Source organism: Giraffa tippelskirchi, chromosome 6 (assembly GCF_054371585.1).
Source record: "Giraffa tippelskirchi isolate mGirTip1 chromosome 6, T2T-mGirTip1v1.2.pri, whole genome shotgun sequence".
Lineage (NCBI taxonomy): Eukaryota > Metazoa > Chordata > Mammalia > Artiodactyla > Giraffidae > Giraffa > Giraffa tippelskirchi.
In genome coordinates, this window is record NC_137280.1 from 90,236,123 (window position 1) to 90,257,998 (window position 21,876).

General features: G+C 41.9%; 2 protein-coding genes and 1 non-coding gene across 11 annotated transcripts in view; 2 read left to right on the forward strand and 1 right to left on the reverse strand.

Annotated features, from left to right (window-relative positions):
* LOC145509445 (uncharacterized) lies at window positions 1–19,241 on the reverse strand. 9 transcript variants are annotated; one of them, XM_081498059.1, is made up of 8 exons: window positions 19,033–19,241; window positions 18,495–18,570; window positions 9,568–9,694; window positions 8,480–8,538; window positions 6,971–7,097; window positions 3,302–3,397; window positions 2,450–2,529; window positions 1–1,728 (listed from the first exon to the last, which is right to left on the reverse strand). In XM_081498059.1, the coding sequence occupies exons 3-8, from the start codon at window positions 9,596–9,598 to the stop codon at window positions 277–279; spliced, it is 1,845 nt and encodes a 614-aa protein (XP_081354185.1). In that variant the 5' UTR covers window positions 9,599–9,694; window positions 18,495–18,570; window positions 19,033–19,241; the 3' UTR covers window positions 1–276. The 9 variants fall into 9 exon arrangements, with proteins under 9 accessions (XP_081354185.1, XP_081354183.1, XP_081354186.1 ...); XM_081498057.1 differs by having other exon boundaries at window positions 3,242–3,397; window positions 19,033–19,202; XM_081498060.1 differs by having other exon boundaries at window positions 18,941–19,190.
* TRNAE-CUC (transfer RNA glutamic acid (anticodon CUC)) lies at window positions 16,451–16,523 on the forward strand. The gene has a single exon. It is a non-coding gene; the product is annotated as a tRNA-Glu (tRNA).
* Window positions 18,973–21,876, forward strand: part of LOC145510844 (olfactory receptor 7G3-like) — an 11,860-nt gene continuing 8,956 nt past the window's right edge. Inside the window, 1 exon segment of the mRNA XM_081503028.1 lies at window positions 18,973–19,289. Within this exon segment, the coding sequence (XP_081359154.1) occupies window positions 18,973–19,289 (317 nt within the window).

Consider the following 21,876-nt stretch of genomic DNA (forward strand, 5'->3'; position numbering starts at 1 on the left):
TGGCTTAAAACATTAGGTTTTTATTTTTCTCAAGTAACAAGTCTTGAAGATATTAAAACATTTTCTTTCAGCATTACTACTTATCTTCTAAGGGATAATGAACGAATAAAAAATTTCTCACAATCATCGCATAACTCAGGCTTCTCCCATAACACATTATTCAGAGGCTTTCTCACATTATTCAAAATCAGTTCTTTCCACTTAGCATTTTGTTGTATGTCTTAATGGTTGAGAGTTCCCTGAAAGCTACTTTACATGGATGTCATCAAAAGGGACTTATTGTGCATGAGTTCTCTCGTGACGCTGAAAGGGTAAGGGTTTACTGAAACTGTGCCCACAGATCTTGCAATTATAGGGATTTTCTCTAGTATGTATTCTTTTGTGCACTGTGAGATTACACTTTACACTGAAGGATTTTCCACATTGATTACACTCATAGGGTTTCTCCCCTGTGTGAGTTCTCGTGTGTACTGTAAGGAAAACATGCCTGCTAAAAGCTTTTCCACATTCACTGCACTTAAACGGTTTCTTGCCTCTGGTATGGGTTTTCATATGCTTCCCATGAGATAAGAGACCACGGAAGGTTTTCCCACATTCCTTACATTCATACTTCATTTTCATGTGAATTTTCTTATGTAACATGAGGAAAGATTTCACTCTGAAGGCTCTTCCACACTGGTTACATGTAAAGGGTTTTTCTCCAGTGTGAATTCTCACATGTTCTTTAAGGCATGAGCGATCCCTGAAGGCTTTCCCACAGTCATTGCACTTACAGGGTTTCTCTCCAGTATGAATTTTCTTATGTGTGCTAAGGTTGGAGCTCAGCCTAAAAGCTTTCCCACATTGATCACACTTGTAAGGTTTCTCTCCAGTATGTATCCTCATGTGTGTCTTAAGAGATGCCTCACTCTTTAGGGCTTTACCACAGAGGCTACATTCAGTGACTATCTCTCCAGTGTGGATTCTCTTATGTTGTTTAAAGTATAGGAGAACACTAAAGGTGCTTCCACAATCATTGCACTTATAGGGTTTCACTCCAGTATGTGAAATCTGGTGTATGGTAAGCCTAGCATTTCTACTGAAGGTTTTGTTGCATTGGTTACATTTGTAGGGCTTTTCTCCTGAATGAGTCCTTGCATGCTGTCTGAGAAGTGAGCTATCTCGGAAGGTTTTTCCACAGTCATGGCACTCATAGGGCTTCTCTCCAGTATGAATTCTCTTGTGACGCGTAAGGTAAGAGCTTGAGGTGAAGGATTTCCCGCACTGATCACACTTGAATGGTTTTTCTCCAGTGTGGGTTCTCATGTGCAACTTAATGGACCCATGGCTCTGTAATACTTTACCACACTGACTACACTCAAAAGGTTTCTCTCTAATGTGAGTTTTCTCATGCTTCTTAAGATGTGAGATTGAATTTAAGACTTTCCCACAGTCACTGCATTCACAGGATCCCTCTCCTGTATGTTGTCTCTTGTGGCTGGCTAAGTTAGAGCTCCTGATGGAGGAATTTTCATCTGTTGTATTTTCACAGTTGTATGATTTTTTCTGAGGAAGAATTCTCTCATGTGACTTAAGATGTGAAGATTCACCAAGGGCTTCTACAGAGTCAGGGTATCGATGGAGTTTCTTGCCTGGGTAAATTCTTTTATTCTGAGTAATGCTCGATTTCACACTCAAGGTTTCAATAATTTCTCTGCACTGAATGGTATTTCCTCCAACAGTTTGTTCCTAATGATTAAAATACGAATTATGATCATGAGACTTATCATGTTCATGACTGAGACTCTCCCCTGGCATAAATTCTGACATGTCTAACCAGCACTTTATTAGCATGAGAGTTTCATATTTTCTCAGTGAATATGCACGGTTTCTGACTGAATTTATTAGCTTGAATAAGCAGATTGCTATACCAGATGGATCCCACTAAAGTTTCTTCAACAGATTAAGATAAAATTGCCTTAGGGTGAATGATATCTTAAACATTTAATATCTAATTCCATTATACAAATATTTACATTAGGGATTCTCTGAAACCATTTTTGGAGCTAAGTTATGAGTTTTCTTCAAATGAATACTTAACAGTAGCTTCTGCTTTCTGTTGGTGAAGTAAGTGTGCTATCACTTGGATTACCCTGTAGTCTAGCAGCCCCTAATCTTTTTGGCACCAGAGACTGATTTTTGTGGAAGACGATTTTTCCACGGATGGGGACGGGAATGGTTTTGGGATGATTCAAGTGTATTATTTTTATTATGCTGCCACTGATCTGACAGGGGGCAGAGTTCAGGTGGCAATGTGAGCAATGGGGTCACCCATCACTTACCTCCTGCTGTGCAGACTGGTAGCAGTCCATGGCCCAGGGATTGGGGAACCCTGCTCTAGTTCTTTTCTATCTTATAGAATTCTGGACTTCTAAGGTGAGGACAAGAAATTATCCCATGTGAATCTTACCTTCTTGCCATTGAGTGTATATTTCTCCAAAATACCTTGTTCTTGCTGTGGTCGTTCGGTTTTAAGGAGAATCATCTCACCTGAACAAAGTAGGGAAAAGTTTTGGAAAAGACATGGTGACCATATATTGACAAAAACAGGTAATGCCAAACCCCAATCTGAAACAAATGGGAAACATAACCTCATGTTCCTATATAAAACGGTGGAATGTATAGCACAGAGAACTCTATTCAGTACTCTCTGATGACCTGTATGGGAATAGAATCTAAGAGTGTATATATCTATAACTGATTGGCTTTGCTGTACAGCAGAAACTAACACAGCACTGTAAATTAACTATTATGCCAATAAAAATTAATTAATAAAATAAAATTGTGGGATGATGACCAAAATAGTAAGCCCCATGTGGATTTCTCTTCAAATATTGATCCTAGACTTAGGAAGACAATATGAAAGAAAAATCCATTTACAGTGAAACTGATGACATTTACATGGTTTATGATTTTGTGTAATTTACTAAGGAATCATTCTGTCTTGATTGAAAGTCATGTTGTTGACAAGCCATTATTACATATGCAAAATGGGAAGAATCAGACAATGATTCGAAATGTAAATATTAAAAATCAAGACAGATCTTTCAGAGCACAGGAAAGTATGAAATAAAAGGCAAAAAGTGAAAGATTAGGGAAAGCTGAAACTACATAAGGAAGCTCACACCAAAGGGTCTCTGCTTTCTCCTTAAATAATAGGGGTTATTTTTTAAAGTCTCCTGATTGACATTTCATAATGCACCTTTTCCTTCACCCCAAACAAATCTTGTAGGCAAGACATTCATATATGCCTGGTGCTCACAGGAATAGGTATCTTGGTAAATTCTTCGCTCTACTATCTTCATTTCATCTTCCTGTTCCAGATGGGTGATGAGAGGAGGTTTGCAGAGTTGATGTCCTATAATTGGGGATGATACATATGAGAGGGCCATGCAGTGTACGACAAAAACTATCAAACTGTGGCAAGAACTTGGTCTTTGAGGTTCTGAAGATCGATAATTGTGACATTACAGAGAGCAAAATGATGATAAACTTCTAATAGAGAAAGCAAAAGTAAAGCATTTGGGAGATCAACTTTCCACAAATGGAAAATGGTCTAGAGAAATCATTGAACCTTGGTAAGAAAACAGGATATGTGATATTTTAAAGCTATTTTAAGAAGCCCCATTGGGGACTTCCCTGAGTGTCCAGTGGTTAAGAATTCACCTTGCAATACAGGAGATGCGGTTTGATCCCTAGTCAGGGAACTAAGATTCCATATGCTACAGAGCACCTAAGCCTGTACACTGCAACTACAGAGTCTGTGAGACGCAACAAAAGATCCCTTGTGTTGCAACTAAGACCCAATGCAGCCAAATAAATAAATAAAACTTAAAAAAGAATTATTTCATCCTTTCACTCTCCCTAGCTCAGTGGCATAGTGGCCAACACCGGAAGCTCTGCAGTCAACAGAGAGGTGGTTTGACCTCTTTGGGAGCTCTGTTAAAAGAACCATAGAACACAGTCAATATTTTTGTTTTCTAAACTTGCAGCTCCTTAGAAAAGCTCCATACTCAGGGTGGTGTGGCTATTTGATTTACTCAGAGCCTGGATTAACAGACTAAAAAAAAGTCCTTAACTCCAAGGCATTATTCAAACACTTGCAACCTGCTAGTAACATCCCCAGATGCTTAAGGCTCTGATTTCACATGGGGAGAATGGAAGACAGGCTGGGAGTTTTAAAGAAGAGTAAGAATTAGACAACCACAGGGAACTTTGAGAAGCTCCCAACAAGTTCCTGAGGATCTGAAAGGCTGTGTGCATGAGCGAGGCTATGCATGTGCTCAGGAAATACCTAGGAAAGATTAAGTCCCAAGTCCTTTGGTGGACTTTAAGACTCTGTCCAAGTCTAAGCAGGAAGCGAAAGCTAAGCCTATCTTATAAGTTGCCTGAAGCTTAAAGCTGTGACTTCTCCCATAGGTCCCCTTGGCAAGAGGTGGAAGAGATAAAGGCAAGGGGCTTCCCTGGTGGTCCAGTGATTAAGAATCCACCTTGCAATGCAGGGGACACTGGTTCAATCCCTGGTCTGGGAAGATACCACATGCCGCAGAATAACTAAGACTGAGTGCTCTGAGCCAGTGTGCCGCAAGCAACTACTGAGTCCACGTGCTGCAACTACTGAAACCACAGCGCTCAAGAGCCTGTGCTCTACAACAAGAGAAGCCACCACACTGAGAAACCCACATACAATGAAAATTGGCCCCGCTCACCACAGCTAGAGAAAGCCCACATACAGCAACAAAGACCCACCATAGCCAATAAATAAATACATCTTTTAAAAACAAAACAAATGAAAAAAAAAAAAGATACAGGCAAGGCACTTAAGAAAATCTTTTTACCAATCATTGGTGGACTACTAAATTATAATGACTAGCTAGTGACTTCCCAAAAGCTAGGCTTTTTAAAATTAAGTACTTAGAAAAAAAACTACAAGAAAACTCCGTGGCTGCACACTGCAGGGAATACAGAATCTGTGGAATTCATCTAGTAAAGTCACTAAACAAATAAGCACCAACAAGAAAACAATAAAAGCCAGCAATGACACCAAATTTCCCTAAAACTGAGTTCCCTTACCAAGTTTATGATTAATTATGCTATCTAAAACTTCATTCCTGTTCTTTTATCCCCTCTGACCTCAGTCCTATGCTAACTGAACAGTAATCAGTCAGATGACTAAAATTGCTGTTTTTGGTAGATTCATTAATGTACTAAAACTGCTATTATGGATATCATCATTAGTGTACAAACTCAGGTTTTTTTTCCTCCAGAGCAAGATGAGCTAACTGACCCTGAAGTCATGGACCACCTGGCTACAGAATCTTAAACCAGAGACATCCTGACTCCCAAAACTGTGATCAAGAAAAGTCAGAGAAATGTCACAAGATAATGATTAATTAATCCCAGTCTCTTTTTTATTCCTCTTAAAAAAAAAACAACCCTAATTCAAAGACCAATTTGGAGTGGATCTGAGGCTTTTCTCCCACTCTCTTGCTTGGCATCCTGCAACGAATGCTGTATTTTTCTTCACCATAACCTGGTGTCAGGAGATCAAGCAAAGAATTAGGAAAGTTGGGATTTCCCTGGTGGTCCAGTGGTTAAGAATCCACCTTCCAATGCAGAGGATGTGGGCTCAACATTATTAATCACAACTACTAGGATGACTATAATAAAAAAACAGGAAATAAACGTTGGTAAGAAAATATGGAGAATTTGGAATCAACATATATTACTGGAGGGAATGTAAAATGACACAGCCAGTTTGGAAAACAGTTTGGCAGTGCCTAAAAATGTAAAGTATGAAGTTACCAAATAACCCAGCAATTTTACTCTTGGGCATATACCCAAGATAAATGACAACATTTGTCCACACAAAACTTGTATGTGAATGTTTGTAACAGCATTATTTGTAATATGGTTGTTGTTTTGTTGTTAAGTCGTGTCTGACTCTTTGAGACTGTAGCCCATCAGGCTCCTCTGTCTGTGGAATTCTTCAGGCAAGAATACTGGAGTGGTTGCTTTTCCCTTCTCCAGGGGATCTTCTAGACTCAGGGATTGAACCCATGTCTCTTGAGTCTCCTGCACTAACAGGAGGATTCTTTACCACTGAACCACCTGGGGAGCCCATTATTCATAATAACAAGGGTTAAAAATCCAAATGTCCATCAACTGATGGATAAACAAAATATGGTAAATCTATGCAAGAGAATATTATTCAGCAATGAATAGGCTACAAGTACTGACATATACTACAGCATGGATGAACCCTGAAAACATTATGCTAAGTGAAAAAAAGTAAGTCACAAAAGACAACACATGGTATGATCCCATTAATATGAAATGCTGAATAGGGATATCTATAGAAAACGAAAGTAGGTGAGTTGTCAGGGACTTAAGGCAGAAAGGAATGAAATGCCCTGTAGGCAGGTAAATGAAAATGTTCTGGAATTAGACAGTGGTGATGGTTGCACAACTCTGGAAAAAAAAAAAAACACTTTAAAAAGCTTAGTTTTGTACACTTTAAATGAATGAATTATGGTATGTGAATTATACCTCAATACAGCTATTTTTCTTAAAAATAAAAACCTACAGGGACTTCCCTGGTGGTCTAGTGGTTGGGAATCTGCCTGCCAATGCAGGGAATACAGGTTTAACCCCTGGCCCAGGAAGATCCCATATACCTTGCAGCAGCTAAGCCCAAGTGCCATAACTACCGAGCCCTGGCACCTAGAACTGTGCTCTGCACTAGAAGAATGAAGAGTAGCCTCTGCTTGCTCCAACTAGAGGAAAGCCCATGCACAGCAAAGACCCAGCACAGCCATAAACACATGAATGAATTAATTTTTAAAAAGCCTGTATCTGTATCACACTTAATCACCCAAGAAATCCATGCTCAAACTCAATAAAATAAATCAAGGGATTGTGTTGGCCTTACCCAGTGAAGCCAAGTTTCTATAGTTCTCCAGCATCACATCTCTGTACAGCATTCTCTGAGATGGATTCAGCAATGCCCACTCCTTCTGGGTGAAGTTTATGGCCACATCCTCAAAGGTGATTGAGTTCTAAAATAACAACACATTTCGTGTCAACCAGTCACCAATCCCACAGTGTTCCAGGGAAGAGGATCATGGGTAACAGCACTGGAGATGAAAGGCCTATTTACTTCATGGTCTTTACCTTAATTTCATAAGTCTAGATTCTGAGGACTCTTCATTTAATCCAGGATTCAAGGACTTCCTTGGTGGTCTAATGTTTAAGAATCCTCACTCCCAATTCAGGGGGTGTGGGTTCAATACCTAGTGGGGGAACTAGGGTCCCACATGTGGCACAGCATGGCCAAAACAAAACAAAACCCCAGGACTCAGTTCTCAGAATCTTCCCTTTTCTATTCATGCTCACTGCTTAAGGAATCCCAAGAATTTATGATGAAATGTATCTCTCTACTCCTAGCCTGAGAACTTCCACAATCTTACTCTCTTCTATATTCAGTGTCAAATAGAGACCTGAACATGTTGCAAGAATGAAAGAAATACTTCCTAAATGAAAAAAATTATTTTTCAAAATTATTATTATTTTAGACACTGTTGTTGTTCAGTTGTGAAGCTGTGTCCAGCTCTTTGCAACCCCACGTGCTGTAGCACCAGGCTTCCCTGTCCTTCACTATCGCCTGGAGTTTTCTCAAGTTTATGTCCACTGAGTCAATGATGCTATCTAACCATTCTGCCGCCCTCTTCTCCTTCTGCCTTCAATTTTTCCCAGCATCAGAGTCTTTTCCAATGAGTCGGTTCTTCATATCAGGTAGCCAAAGTACTGGAGCTTCAGTTTTAGTTCCTTCAATGAATGGGGCTTCCCTTGTGGCTCAGCTGACAAAGAATCCGCCTGCAATGCAGGAGACCTGAGTTCAATCCCTGGGTTGGGAAGATCCCCTGGAAGAAGGGAAAGGCTACCCACGCCAGTATTCTGGCCTAGAGAACTCCATAGACTGTATAGTCAAATGGGGTCGCAAAGAGTCAGACATGACTGAGTGACTTTCACTTTCAAAGAATATTCAGGATTGATTTCCTTTAGGATTGACTGGTTTGATCTTCTTGCAGTCCAAGGGACTCTCAAGAGTCTTTTCCAGCACCACATTTCAAAGCATCATTTTTGAGACTAAGACAGTATTATATTTTTCTTTTTATCTAAAATTTTTTTTACTGTTTTTTTTTCTTATTTTTATTCTTTTACTTTTTACTTCTTTTACTAACAGCACTAAGCAGAAGAGATGCCTGAAAGAAAACTGTTAAGTAGTGGGGTAGAATAATTTTTTTTAGAAGTCCTTGAACCACTATCAACAGTTCCAAAATGCAGGTTGAGTTGTGAGGCTCCAGAGTACTGAAGGAGATGCATTCACCCCAGGGGACAGGAATGCATTTTAGGAGAAAGAAAATAATTCTTGACTCACCTGTAACCAAGAGTGGAAGTTTCCCATCTCTGTGATACTTTCATGGGTACAGGAAGGGTCTAGAACAGGCAGAGTGAGAGGAGGGGATGACATGAGCATGTAGGCATATATATTATCACAATGTTTTCAAGCGTAGAAGTTGTCTGTCATCACTTGAGTCACACACACACACACTAGCTCCACCGGAGTGAGAAAATAGATGCTTTCTACTCATAACAGCCAAGACATGGAAGCAACCTAAATGTCCATTGACAGACGAATGGATAAAGATGTGGTAGTATATACAATGGAATACTACTCAGCCGTGAAAAAGAATGAAATAATGCCATTTGCAGCAACATGGATGAGCCTAGAGATCATATTAAGTAAAGTAAGTCAGAAACAAAAAGACAAATATCATATGATGTCATTTACATGTGGAATCTAAAATATGACACAAACTTATTTATGAAACAAAAGCAGACTCATAGATATAGAAAACAAACTTATGGTTACCAAAGGGGAAAGGGGGTTAGGGAGGGATAAATTAGGAGTGTGGGATTAACAGATACAAACCACTATATAAACAACAAACAAGGTCCTACTTTAAACACAGCATAATGAAAAAGTGTATGAAAAAGAAATCATGTATCACTGAATCACTTTGGTATACACTAATACAACTAATATAACACTGTAAATCAACTATACTTCGATTAAAAAAAGAGAATAGGGTGCTTTGATACCCATGAGAAATGGGTTTATATTCTCAATTTTCTTAACAAGGCAATTGAAATTCACAAAGGTTGAGTTGTTATCTTTCTCAGCTTTATAAAACAAATCAATGAAATAAAGAAGTACCACCCTTAAATTTTCTTCCCTCTCCCCACCATGCATATATGTCCTTCCTGTAAAATCCCAAAGAGCACTGAATCTGACATGAATAATTCTGGGGCTCCAAGGGTTCGAAGAGGGGCTCCATACCCACCTCCTTTCATTCCAGCGCTTCTTCCAGTCCCCTGTGACTCCTCAACTCCTTTATTTTGAGCCTGCTCTAAGGTGCTGAGCCCACTTAATCCTGGTGAAGTGAATCTACCCTAGGGACTTACCAAATATAGTGGACAGATGTGGGGCTGCCATTTTGTAAGTCTGTGAGTTGTTAAGTATGCTCAGATAGCAACCAGGAGAACCTGGAAGCTCCTCTTACTGCTTCTGTGATCCACTCCAGGCAGGGCTCTGGAATAAAGAAATATTAACAAAAGAATTCACAAGCTTTCTGTTTCTCCTTTGCACTTAGGACAATTTGATCACTGTGCATTCTGTATGTGCTCCTTTCAGACTCAAGCTGTCTTTGATTCTGGGTCTTTGTTTTGCATGCCACGTATCACCTCAAAGCAATATGAGGGCTGTTCTTGGTCTCTCCCATCCCTAACATACATCCTTTACATTGTCGTTTAGTCACTAAGTCGTGTCCCACTCTTCACGACCCCATGGACTGTTGCCCACCAGGCTTCCCCTGTCCATGGGATTTCTAGGCAAGAATATTGGAGTGGGTTGCCATTTCCTTCTCCAGGGGATCTTCCTGACCTTGGAACTGACCCGGCATCTCCTGCTTGGCAGGATTCTTTACTACTGAGCCACCTGGCAAGCCCATCCTTCACATTATCATTACCAAACCACATTAACCATCACTTATCAAAAATCCCATATCAAAAAAAAAAAAAATCCATCTCCTCTGAGGCACTTTACTGTCCTCTCACCTGAATTAGCATCAAACATAGACTTGACTCATTAAAGTCACTGCCACCTAACTCCCATTCTTTATTTTAACTCTATCCCTGGACTTCTCTGGTGGTTCAGTGGTTAAGATTCTGCACTTCCAATGCAGAGGGTATGAGTTAGATCCCTGGTTGGAGAACTAAGATCCCACATGCTGCATGGCATGGCTAAATTTTTTTTTTAAAAAAAGAAGAATAAAACATTAACTCTTATCCTTGCTCTAATTCAAGATGATTCCATGTTCGTGGGCATAAACTAGCAAACATCCAATCCATGGCTTCCACATCTCAATCACATACCTTGAATTTATTGTTACCTGAGATTCTTGCTTTCTACAAAGGCAAAAAGTCAGACCTCCCACTTTATAAATAAATACAGTAGGTATACTTCCACTTGTTCTCTTTTTTGGCTGTACTGCATCTTCTCTCCTGTCTCATAGAAGCTTCCAAGCCATCCATACTTCCACCATATTGCTATTATAATCCTCATTTTCTTGGCACTGTGTACAGAATGTCATGGCCCATCACTTCAATAATATATTTTCCAAAACACCAAATTTCTCTCTGAGGAATCATAATATCATCTGTCCATTCTGCATGAGTAATTCCTATCCAATAAAATATAAGAGAATCACTAAAAATTTTGAGTTCCATACTTTAAATGGGCCCTCAACACTAAAGGAAAAGCCCCACAGGGGATTTAATCTCCTAATTACCTAACGACCTTTTCAAAATTCCACCAAGATTTTGAATTTCATATGGTCTCAACTTTGTCTCTTCAATAACAAATGATCTTCGAACTTCCCTGGTGGCATAGTGGATAGAAGCTACCTGCCAATGCAGGGGACATGGGTTCCATCCCTGATCTGAGAAGATTCCAGGTGAGAACTACTGAGACTGTGCTTTAGAGCCCATGAGCCTCAACTACTGAAGCCTGGAGGTCTAGTGGGTAAGACTCTGCTCTTTCAATGCAGGGGGTGTGAGTTTGATTCTTGGTTGGGGAACTAAGAGCCTGTGCTCTGCAACAAGAGAAACCACCGCAAGGACAAGTTTATGCACTGAACTAAGAATAGCACCTGCTCGCTGCAACTAGATAAAGCCTGTGCACAGCAATGATGAATCAGTGCAATCAAAAGTAAATAAACAAATGATGTTACATCTTACTTTGCAGAACAACTGTAACAATGATATGAAGGATTTTTCATCTTGTTACCACCAGTTCAAAAGTAGTTCCACAGCATCATGATTTCTTTCACTTTGCAGGTGAAGATATGTCTGCCTTCTTATCTAAAGTTAACATCTCCTACACAGGAGATGCAGGTTCTACCCCTGGGTCAGGAAGATCCCCTGGAGGAGGGCATGGCAACCCACTCCAGTATTCTTGCCTGGGAAAACCCATGGACAGAGGAGCCTGGTGGGCTATAGTCCATAGGGTGTCAAAGAGTCGGACATGACTGAAGCAACTGAGAAAGAAAAGGCTTTATTGTTATGAGGGTACTATCCTGTGCATTGTAGATGCTTAGTAGCATCCCTGGACTCTACCCATTAGATGTCAGTAGCAGGTGAAGTCGCTCAGTCATGTCTGACTCTTTGCGACCCCATGGACTGTAGCCTGCCAGGCTCCTCTGTCCACGGGATTTTCAGGCAAGAATACTGGAGTGGGATGCCATTTCCTTCTCCAGGACATCTTCTCAACCCAGGAATCGAACCCAGGTCTCCAGCATTGCAGGTGGATTCTTTACCATCTGAGCCACCAGGGAAGCCCAAAAGTGAAAGAGAAAGTCGCTCAGTTGTGTCCGACTCTTTGTGACCCCATGGACTATATAGTCCATGGAATTTTCCAGGCTAGAATAGTGGAGTGGGTAGCTGTTCCCTTTTCCAGGACATCTTCCCAACCCAGGTATCAAACCCATGTCTCCAGCATTGCAGGCAGATTCTTTACCAGCTGAGCTACCAGGAAAGCCCAAGAATACTGGAGTGGGTAGCCTATCCCTTCTCCAGTGGATCTTCCAGACCCAGGAATCAAACCAGGGTCTCCTGCATTGCAGGCGGATTCTTTACCAGCTGAGGTCAGGAAGATGCCAGTAGCATCCCCTCAAGTTGTGAAAGGGGTATTGGCAAATGTCCTTTAGGGGGCAAAATTTCCTGGTTAAGAACCACTGGTCTAATCCCTTCTTACCTTCTCAGAAAGCTTGCTGTATTAGTTATTCCTTTGTTCTTTTCCATTACCATCGACTTCTACTCCACTGAACTCATACTGTTTAAAAAATTTTTTATTTATTTTTGGCTGTGTTGGGTCTTTGCTGCTGTATGGGCTTTCTCTAGTTTCAGTGAGCAGGTCCTAATCTCTAGTTGCGGTGGGTGGGCTTCTCATTATGGTGGCTTCTCCTGGTGCAGAGAGCAGGCTCTAGGGCATGCGGGCTCAGTAGTTGTTATACTCAGGCTCAGTTGCCCCAAGGCATGTGGAATCTTTCCTGACCAGTGATGGAACCCATGTCCCCTACATTGGTAGGTGGATTCCTAACCACTGGACCACCAGGGAAGTCCTGTACTCATACTTTCAACATTGAAATATAATCAAAGATCTCCCATCTTACAACAAGGTCCTATTGTACAGCACAGGGAACTATATTCAATATCCTTTGAGAAACCATAATGGAAAAGAATATTTAAAAAAAAAATGAGAAAGTACATGGGCTTGGACACAGGTATTTTCCTGGCTAATCTTTTCCCTTTATAATTTTTTGCAAAGTTTGAGTGTTATCTTAAGTGACTGTGGGTCTTCCCTGGTCCAGTGGTTAAGAGTGTGTGATTCTACTGCAGGAGGTGAGCGTTCCATCCCTGGTTGGGGAAGATACCCTATGCCACTGGGTGCGGCCAAAAAAAAAAAAGTTAAGTGACTTTTTGTACATTTTCTAAAGGTTACCTTGTATTTTCTAATACATATTGGCTTGTATCTCTTCTTTCTAAATAAAGCTTCTTAATCAATTCAAAGAAAAAAGATCTCCCATCTTGAAATGAATTCATAGCTTAGAACCCACTTAGCCCTCCAGTTACTGCTCAATCTCTTTTCCTTTTTTCCACCAAATTGTTTGAAAGAAGTCTATCCCCAGCGACTTCCCTGGGGGTCCAGTGGCTAAGACCTGAACTCCCAGTGCAGGTGGTCGGGGTTCGATCCCTGGTTAGGAAATGTGATCCCACATGCTGCAACTAAGACCTGGAGCAACCAAATAAATATTCTTTTAAAAGAATAGTCTATCCTCACATTCTCCCCATTTCCTCGCTTCCCTTAATTACACTCCAACCTAGTTTCTATCTCACCATCGCTTCAATGACACGGCTCTACCAAGACTGCCAAGGATTTAAGAGAATCAATCCAGTGAACACCATTCTGTTTTTGACTTACAAGCTTGGTAGCTCAGTTGTGTCCAACTCTTTGCGACCCCATGAACTGTATAGCCCACCAGGTTCCTCTGTCCATGGAAGTCTCCAGGCAAGAAAATTGGAGTGGGCTGCCATTTTCTTCTCCATGACTTAGTTGACCCATCAGAAAAAAATCCTATCACTACTTTCTTCCATAAATCAGCCTCTATCATAGGCTCTGTGACATCTCCTGCTTGGCATCTTATTTCTATGGTCACTGTCTTTTGGACTCATTGGCCTGCTCCTTTCCCACTGTTGACTGTTCTCAAGGCTCAGTCCTGGCCCTCATCTCTCACCTTATTCTGTGCATTCCACATCTATGCATTCCTTTGAAATTAAATTCCATCTCTATGCTCATGACACCCAAATCTCCAGTAGAGAACTCAAATTTGAAATTTAGGACCCATATATCCTGCTGCCTTTTCAACTGTGGCCATCTAAAATTTTTGTAGGTACCTCTGATGAAATTTATCAGACTGAATTTACCATCTCTCCCAAAAAGATTTTACTTCAAACATCTGCACTCTCAGTAAGGAGTACTAGTGCCCGAGGTATTCACAGCACATAGAAGGTATCACATACCTTTACCCCACCCCACAGCTATAATTAATTGAAACTAAAGATTAATTGATAAGCCTTTCTCCCTTCCTGTGGGCTGAACTCAATTAAAGCCCACAGAAGAAAAAACAACAAAACCCACAGAGGGCTTCCCTGGTGGTCCAGTGGTTGAGAATTCACCTGCCAATACTGGGGACATGGGTTCAATCCCTGATCTGGGGAAGATTCCACTTGCTGTGGAGCAGAGCAACTAAGCCTATAGGCCACATCTATTGAGGCGGTGCTCTAGAGCCTAGAAGGTGCAATTATTGAAGCCCGAGTGCCCTAGAGCCTGTGTTCCACAAGAAAAGTCATCGCAATGAGAAGCCCAAGTACCACAACTATAGAAAGCCCACACACAGCAACAAAGACCCAGTGCAGTCAAAAATAATAAAGGGACTTCCCTAGTGGTCCAGTAGCTAAGACTCTGTGCTCCCAATGCAGGGGGATCGAGGGTTCAATCCCTGGTCAGGGAACTAGATCCTATATGCTGCAACCAAAGATCCTACATGCCACAACTAAGACCCAGAACAGTCAAATAAATACATTTTTAAAAATAATAAAATAAACAAAACAAAACAAAAAACCACACAGAATCCTAGACTGCTCTCCCTCAGTCCACAACAACCAAAGAAATTTAAAAATATGGGCGCACTTTCCACCCCATCCCCTAAAGGCAGCAATTACCTGAAACCTGAAACCATTCCTTTGTAGACTTCTCCACCCTACCACACAGCAGAAATTGACAGACTAATCCAAGACACACCCTATCTCCACCCATATCTAATCATTTCTTCAATGGTGCTCCCTCCAGAGAAAATTCCAACTACTAGACTCTTTCCTCTTCCCTGACACATGGATAATTTTTCCTTTGTTATTTTTCTGTCCATGTAAATGTCATTTTCTCAGAATCAACTTTATCGTGAGCCCCATATTTAATATAAAGCCAATCTCTTTTTGTCTAAGAGCTCTCTCTATTCTTCCTATGTAGCCCTAGGCACAATTTCTAATCATACATTTATTCTTTGCTTGCTTATATTCTTTCTCTTCCACTAGATCTAATATCCAAGAGTGTATGCATGCACGCTCAGTCGAGTCTGAATCTTTGCAACCCCATGGACTGTAGCCCGCCAGGCTTCTCTGTCCATGGACTTCTCAGGCAAGAATACTGGAGTGGGTTGCCCTTTCCTTCTCCAGGGGATCTTCCTGACCCAGGGTTCGAATCTGTATCACCTGCATCTTCTGCCGTGAGAGGTGGATTCTTTACCACTTTGCCACCTGGGAAGCCCAATGTCCAAGAGAGTGGCCTTATTAAAACCATATACCTGAGGACTTCCCTGGTGGTGCAGTGGCTAAGACCCTGAGCTCCCAATGCAGGGGGCCCGGGTTTGATCCCTGGCAAGGAACTAGATCTCACAAGCCACACCTAAGAGTTCGCATGCTTCAACTAAAGATATTACATGCCACAACAAAGACTGAAGATCCTGCATGCCATAGCTAAGATGCAGTGCGACCAAATAGTAAATAGAAATATAAACATATATTTTTAAAAAGTCTATATCCAGTCACTAGCACATCACTAGCTACATCATAAAGCATTCTGAGTGTGAAGAAATTAATGAGTATGGATTCCACCCTTCATCTCTCCCCTAAGTCGTCACTTTTTTCTACTTTGCAACCATCAGGAGTCTAGATTACTGTCACTCATTCCTAAACCCTACTACAAATCCTTCCTCTTTTCTCTTGACAGTCCAACTTGTCCTTTTGTACTCCATCCTCACCACGCAGCTAGCTCTGCTAAACACAAGTCTATAATCGTTGTGCCCCTGCTCATAATGGCTTTCCACCTGTCTTAAATTAAACCCTGAACTTGCTTTCAAGACTACAAGTCATGTGGCTGGGGCTCCTGCAATCTATTTCGATTTCTTCCCCTCTTGCTTCTTTTTCAGCCATGTCCTGTCTTGCTCACTTCTTGGTATAATCCAGGGATTTTAGCTACAGGGATTTTACATGTGTGGAGTCCTCAGGCTAAAATGTTCACCTGCCCTCCTCCTCCCAGGCTTAGCCCATTGCCTGTTTGTATCCTAGTCATTTTCTAGATTGTGCATTGGGGCTTCAGAAACTTTTTTCCAACAGGCTTAATGAACCTTTAGATTGAGTCCTCCACTGACGTGCTCTCATTTAGGAACGGATTTCCCTGGTGGTCCAGTGGCTAAGACTCTGTGTTCTCAATGCAGGGGGCCCAGGTTCGATTCTTGGTCAGGGAACTAGAGTCCCACATGCTGCAACTAAGACTTGGTGCAACCAAAAAAAAAAAACTCAGGGGACTTCCCTGGTGGTCCAGACGTTAAGAATCTGCCTGCTAATGCAGCAGACATGGGTTTGATCCCCGGTTCAGGAAGATTCCACATGCCACAGAGGAACTAAACCCATGGGCCACAACTAGTGAATCAGTGCTCCAGAGCCCATGCTCCACAAAAGAAGCCACTGCAACAAGAAGCCCATGGACCACAACTAGAGAGTAGCCCACTTGCAGCAAAGAAGACCCACCAGTGCAGACAAAAAGAAATAATAAAATAATAAAAAAAATTTAAAACTCAAAAAAATGCAGGAAGCCCAGCCTCACACTCTGTGATAACCTAGAAAGGTGGGCTTGGGAGGAGAGTGGCAGGAAGACTCAAGAGGGAGGGGATATGCATACAGTTATGACTGACTCAAGCTGTTGTGTGGCAGAAACCAACACAACAGAGCAATTATCCTCCAATCACACTAAACTTTAGTGACTAAATGATAAGAATTACTAAAACGTATGTAATAAATAATAAAAACAAGAAGCTTGTTAGTGAGTTGTTTAAATAATGTGAATTCTATTTAAGTAAAGGAAGCATCAAATTCTATAAGAGGGGCTTTCCTGGTAGTCCAGTGGTTAAGACTCCACATGCGATCACAAAAAAATAAAAAATAAAAAAAGAAAGAAATTCTGTAAGAGAATGCTATTTTATAACCAAATCCCTGACATTTAAAGCCAAAGCAGATGCCTAATTTGGCTTTATGTTTTATCTCCTTTGGGGGATAATAAATATTTAATGAACACAACACTAGGTCAAAACTCCTTCCATATAGAGTCAACTGAACTCCAATTCCAGGTAGGACCTTAATGAAATTTGCATCACTTTTTCAAGGATCTCTTGACTTTCAAGTGTTGGGGGCTGTCATGTGAGCTGAGCCCTCTTGAAAAGAACTATGTGTGTGCTCAGTCACTCAGTCGTGTCTGACACTTTGAGACCCCCTGCAGCCCATCAGGCTCCTCTGATGGGATTTTCCAGGCAAGAATACTGGAGTGGGTTGCCATTTCCTTCTCCAGGGGATCTATTTGACCCAGGGATTGAACCTGCATCTCGTTCGTTCTTTTGGCAGGCGGATTCTTTACCATTGTGCCACCCGGGACCATACAGCTGACTTTAACAGGAGAACTTATGGTTAAAAGGTAATAAATTGCCCATTCTGACACCTTGTGAACAAAACCTATGTGGATGAAAAACTACCATCTGCCTCTATAAGGATGAAGTCACTAGCCACTGCAGTGGCTGACCTTCAACACACCCTGAAAGGAGTTCAGAGCAGAGTTCAGGAACGAGTAGCTCCATGCTCCTGGAAAAACTGGCAGAACAGGAGAAGATTTTACGAGCCCAATTTCTTGTATTATCTTTTATTTTTTGGCCATACCACAGTGGCATGTGGGATCTTAGTTCCCTGACCAGTGATCAAACACACACCCCCTGCAGTAGAAGGACTACGAGGGAAGTCCCCTTGCATTTTCTTTTATCTAAAAAGGACTAAAATAATTAACAGAGACATCTGCTCCTCATGACTAGTAGCAACCATCTGCCAAAATGTTGCTTGATGGCAGGTATATCCCTTCACCAAAATCATGCTGACCTCCCGCCTACCTTTTGGGAGTAGTTCTTTAGAAATATCTGAGAGGTGGTCCCCTAGGCTATAGTCCTCACTTTGCCCCAAATAAAACTTAAAAACTCACAACTCTCACATTGTGCACTTCTTCCAGTGGATGCTTATGCAACATAAATAACTAAAAATTTTCATTTCACAAGATATCTCAACCTCAAATGCACCCGGATGCCCACCATCAAGAGAAAAATATTCTGCAGGTTAGAAATTATCTTACAAAGTGAAGGGTAGTGGGGAGCCCGTGCTACAAGTTCTTATTCATTACTCACCAAAAGACACAGAAATCCACAGGACAGCGAGGTAAGGGCTTGCGCCAGGCTGTACTTCTCAGTTACTGAAAGCTTTCTGTCGGAAGAAATGCACAAGGTCACCGAACTTTATCTATGATACAACTAAAAGGATTAGAAGACACACCTTGTTCTCTTTGACCGGATTTACACAGTGAACTTTATATAGGATTATTGTTAAACCAAAAAGTACGCCCCGTTTACCCTAATGGTGGTGGTTTAGTTGCTAAGTCGTGTGTCCGACTCTTTCGACCCCATAGGCTGTAGCCTACCAGGCTCCTCTGTCCATGGGATTCTCCAGGCAAGAATATTGGAGTCGGTTGCCATTTCCTTCTCCAGGGTATTTTCCCAAACCAGGAATCAAACCCGGGTCTCCTGCCTAGCAGGCAGCTTCTTTACCAACTGAGTTACAAGGAAAGCCTGTTTACCCTAATTATTCCTTTTAATTGTTCAAGTAAAGATGCAAGTTCAGCCTTCCCTGGGTATCTGTGAAGGACTGATTTCACCACTCCACCCATACCGAAAGCCCGGGATATTCAAGGCCCTCCTGGAACACAGTGTGGTTTACATCCTGCCCTCGGATTCAGCGAGTTCCGCATCTGCTGGGTTCGGCATCTGCAGGGTTCCGCATCTGCAGGGTTCCGCATCTGCGGTTCTGGAACTGCGGGTTCCGCAACTGCAGATTCGACCAATCGCCAACCACTCTGATTCTGCGGATTCCGCAACTGCAGATTCGACCGATTGCGGATCCACAGATCCCAGGGTCGATTGCATTCAGTAAATTCTATAGAATGGTTCGCTGCCTACGGAAGTCTAAATTGTTGCGTATTTTAAAAATAAATTGTGTATTTTTACAGGATAATTTTCATTCATTGAATTAATGTTTATTGAGTATTACTGTATATCATGCACTATTCTGAATACCAGGAATGTAAAAAAAAAAAACAAAAAACAAGGCGACATAGACACGGGAAAATCAAATAAGTAAGACGGCTTTTGTAGATAGTGAATGCTAGAAGAAAAGTAAATGGTAATGGGATACCTGAATGACTGGTGGTAGTTGAACAGGGACACTCTTTGGGAAGATGAAGTTCCTGGGGAGACCTTGACACAACCTAGGCTTCACACAACCTAGGCTGGATTGACTTAAGAGAGTGAGAACCTTTATTTATGAGAAATTTCAGTCAATTCTTCCATATAGAGAATTGAAAGTGAAAGTCGCCCAGTCGTGTCTGACTCTTTGTGACCAGAATACTGGAGTGGGTAGCAGTTTCTTCTCCAGGGAATCTTCCCAACCCAGGGGTCGAAGCCAGGTCTCCCGCATTGCAGGCAGATTCTTTACCAGCTGAGCCACAAGGGAAGCCCCATACAGAGAGTTTGCCTTTCTCCTAAATTCAGCTCCCTGAATGCAGAAAAGAATATGGTTTAGGTGCCTTGTGAATGGAGTTTCACTTAATGCATTCAAATCTGACTTTACTCTCTCTAGCCCTGGACCTGATAAAAATTATGTTAAAGTCATGTGTTCCTGTCCTCAAGTATAAACTAATAATAATGCAGGTTGTTCTCTGTTGGAGGGTGATAATGCAGATAAAGGGCTTCCCTGGTGACTCAGACGATCCACGAGACCTGGATTCAGGCTCTGAGTTGGGGGAAGATACTCTGGAGAAGGAAATGGCAACCCACTCCAGTACTCTTGCCTGGGAAATCCCATGGACAGGGAAGCCTGGTGGGCTATAGTCTATGGCGTCTTGAGAGTCGGATATGACTCAGTGACTAAATCACTGCTACCACCACCATCAGTCCACCACCACGAGTCCATCACCGCCAGTACTGTAACTTGTTTGCTCTGTCAATCCCCATCCCTCCTCAATGTGCCTGACGACAAACATTTCCTGCCTCATCTTTTCCTGGTATTGCAATCTTTTTTTCTAAATTTATATTGCAATTATTTAAAGCAGTTTGTTAAGTTTCAAGACACTCCCCTACTCCATTTTGCACTTACACTCCCCACCCCAGCCCTGCCCACAAACTAGTTTTCAACAAGCCCCTGCCTCTCTCCTTCCCTCTCCAGTCCTGTGAGTTAGTCGCTCAGTCATTGGCAACCCCATGGGTTGTAGCCCGCCAGGCTTCTCTGTCCATGAGATTCTCCAGGCAAGAAAAATTGAGTGGGCTGCTGTTACCTTCTCCAAGGGATCTTCCTGACCCAGGGTCGAACCCAGGTCTCCTACATTGCAGGCAGATTCTTTACCACCTGAGCCACCAGGGAAGCCTAAGCATCTGCAAATTAAAGCTTTGTTGCTCCACTCCTTCCCTGAGACATTTCTGGTTAACTAAGCATTTCTGCTCCAACAAAGCGCAGCCGCCGCCCCTGACCTAGGGCCCGGGCTAGCTCCTCTCATCTTTCATGCAAAGATGGGCTCAATAAAGGACAGAAATGGTAGGGACCTAACAGAAGCAGAAGATATTAAGAAGAGGTGGCAAGAATACACAGAAGAATTGTACAAAAAAGTTCTTCACAATCCAATCACGATGGTGTGATCACTCACCTAGAGCCAGACATCCTGGAATGTGAAGTCAAGTGGGCCTTAGGAAGCATCACTAGGAACAAAGCTAATGGAGGTGATGGAATTCCAGTTGAGCTATTTCAAATCCTGAAAGATGAAGCTATGAAAGTGCTGCACTTTCATGATACTATGCATGATACAGGGTTCTCGGAGCTGGTGCACCAGGATGACCCTATATGCGAGACAGAATAAGAGACACAGATGCATAGAACAGTCTTATGGACTCTGAGGGAGAAGGTGAGGGTGGGATGTTCTGGGAGAATAGCACTGAAACATGTATATTGTCATATGTGAAGCAGAATGCCATTCCATGTTCGATGCATGGGACAGGTGCTCAGGGCCGGGGCGGTGGGATGACCCGGAGGGGTGGGATGGGGGTGGGGTGGGTGGGGGGTCCGGGAGGGGGAGCACATGTGGACCTGTGGCTGATTCGTGTCAGTGTGTGGCAGAAACTATTACAATATTGTAAAGTAATTAGCCCCCAACTAAAATAAATAAATTTATTTTAAAAAAAAGAAAAAAAAAAAAGAAAGTGCTGCACTTTCATGATACTATGCATGATACAGGGTGCTCGGAGCTGGTGTACCAGGATGACCTGGAGGGATGGGATGCGGAGGAAGGTGGAAGGGGGGTTCTAGAAGGGGAAAACATGTACACCCATGGTGGATTCGTGTCAATGTATAGCAAAACAAATACAATATTGTAAAGCTAAAAAAAAGAAAATAAACTAATTAAAAAAAAAAAAGAAAGTGCTGCATTCAATATGCCAGCAAATTTGGAAAACTCAGCAGTGGCCACAG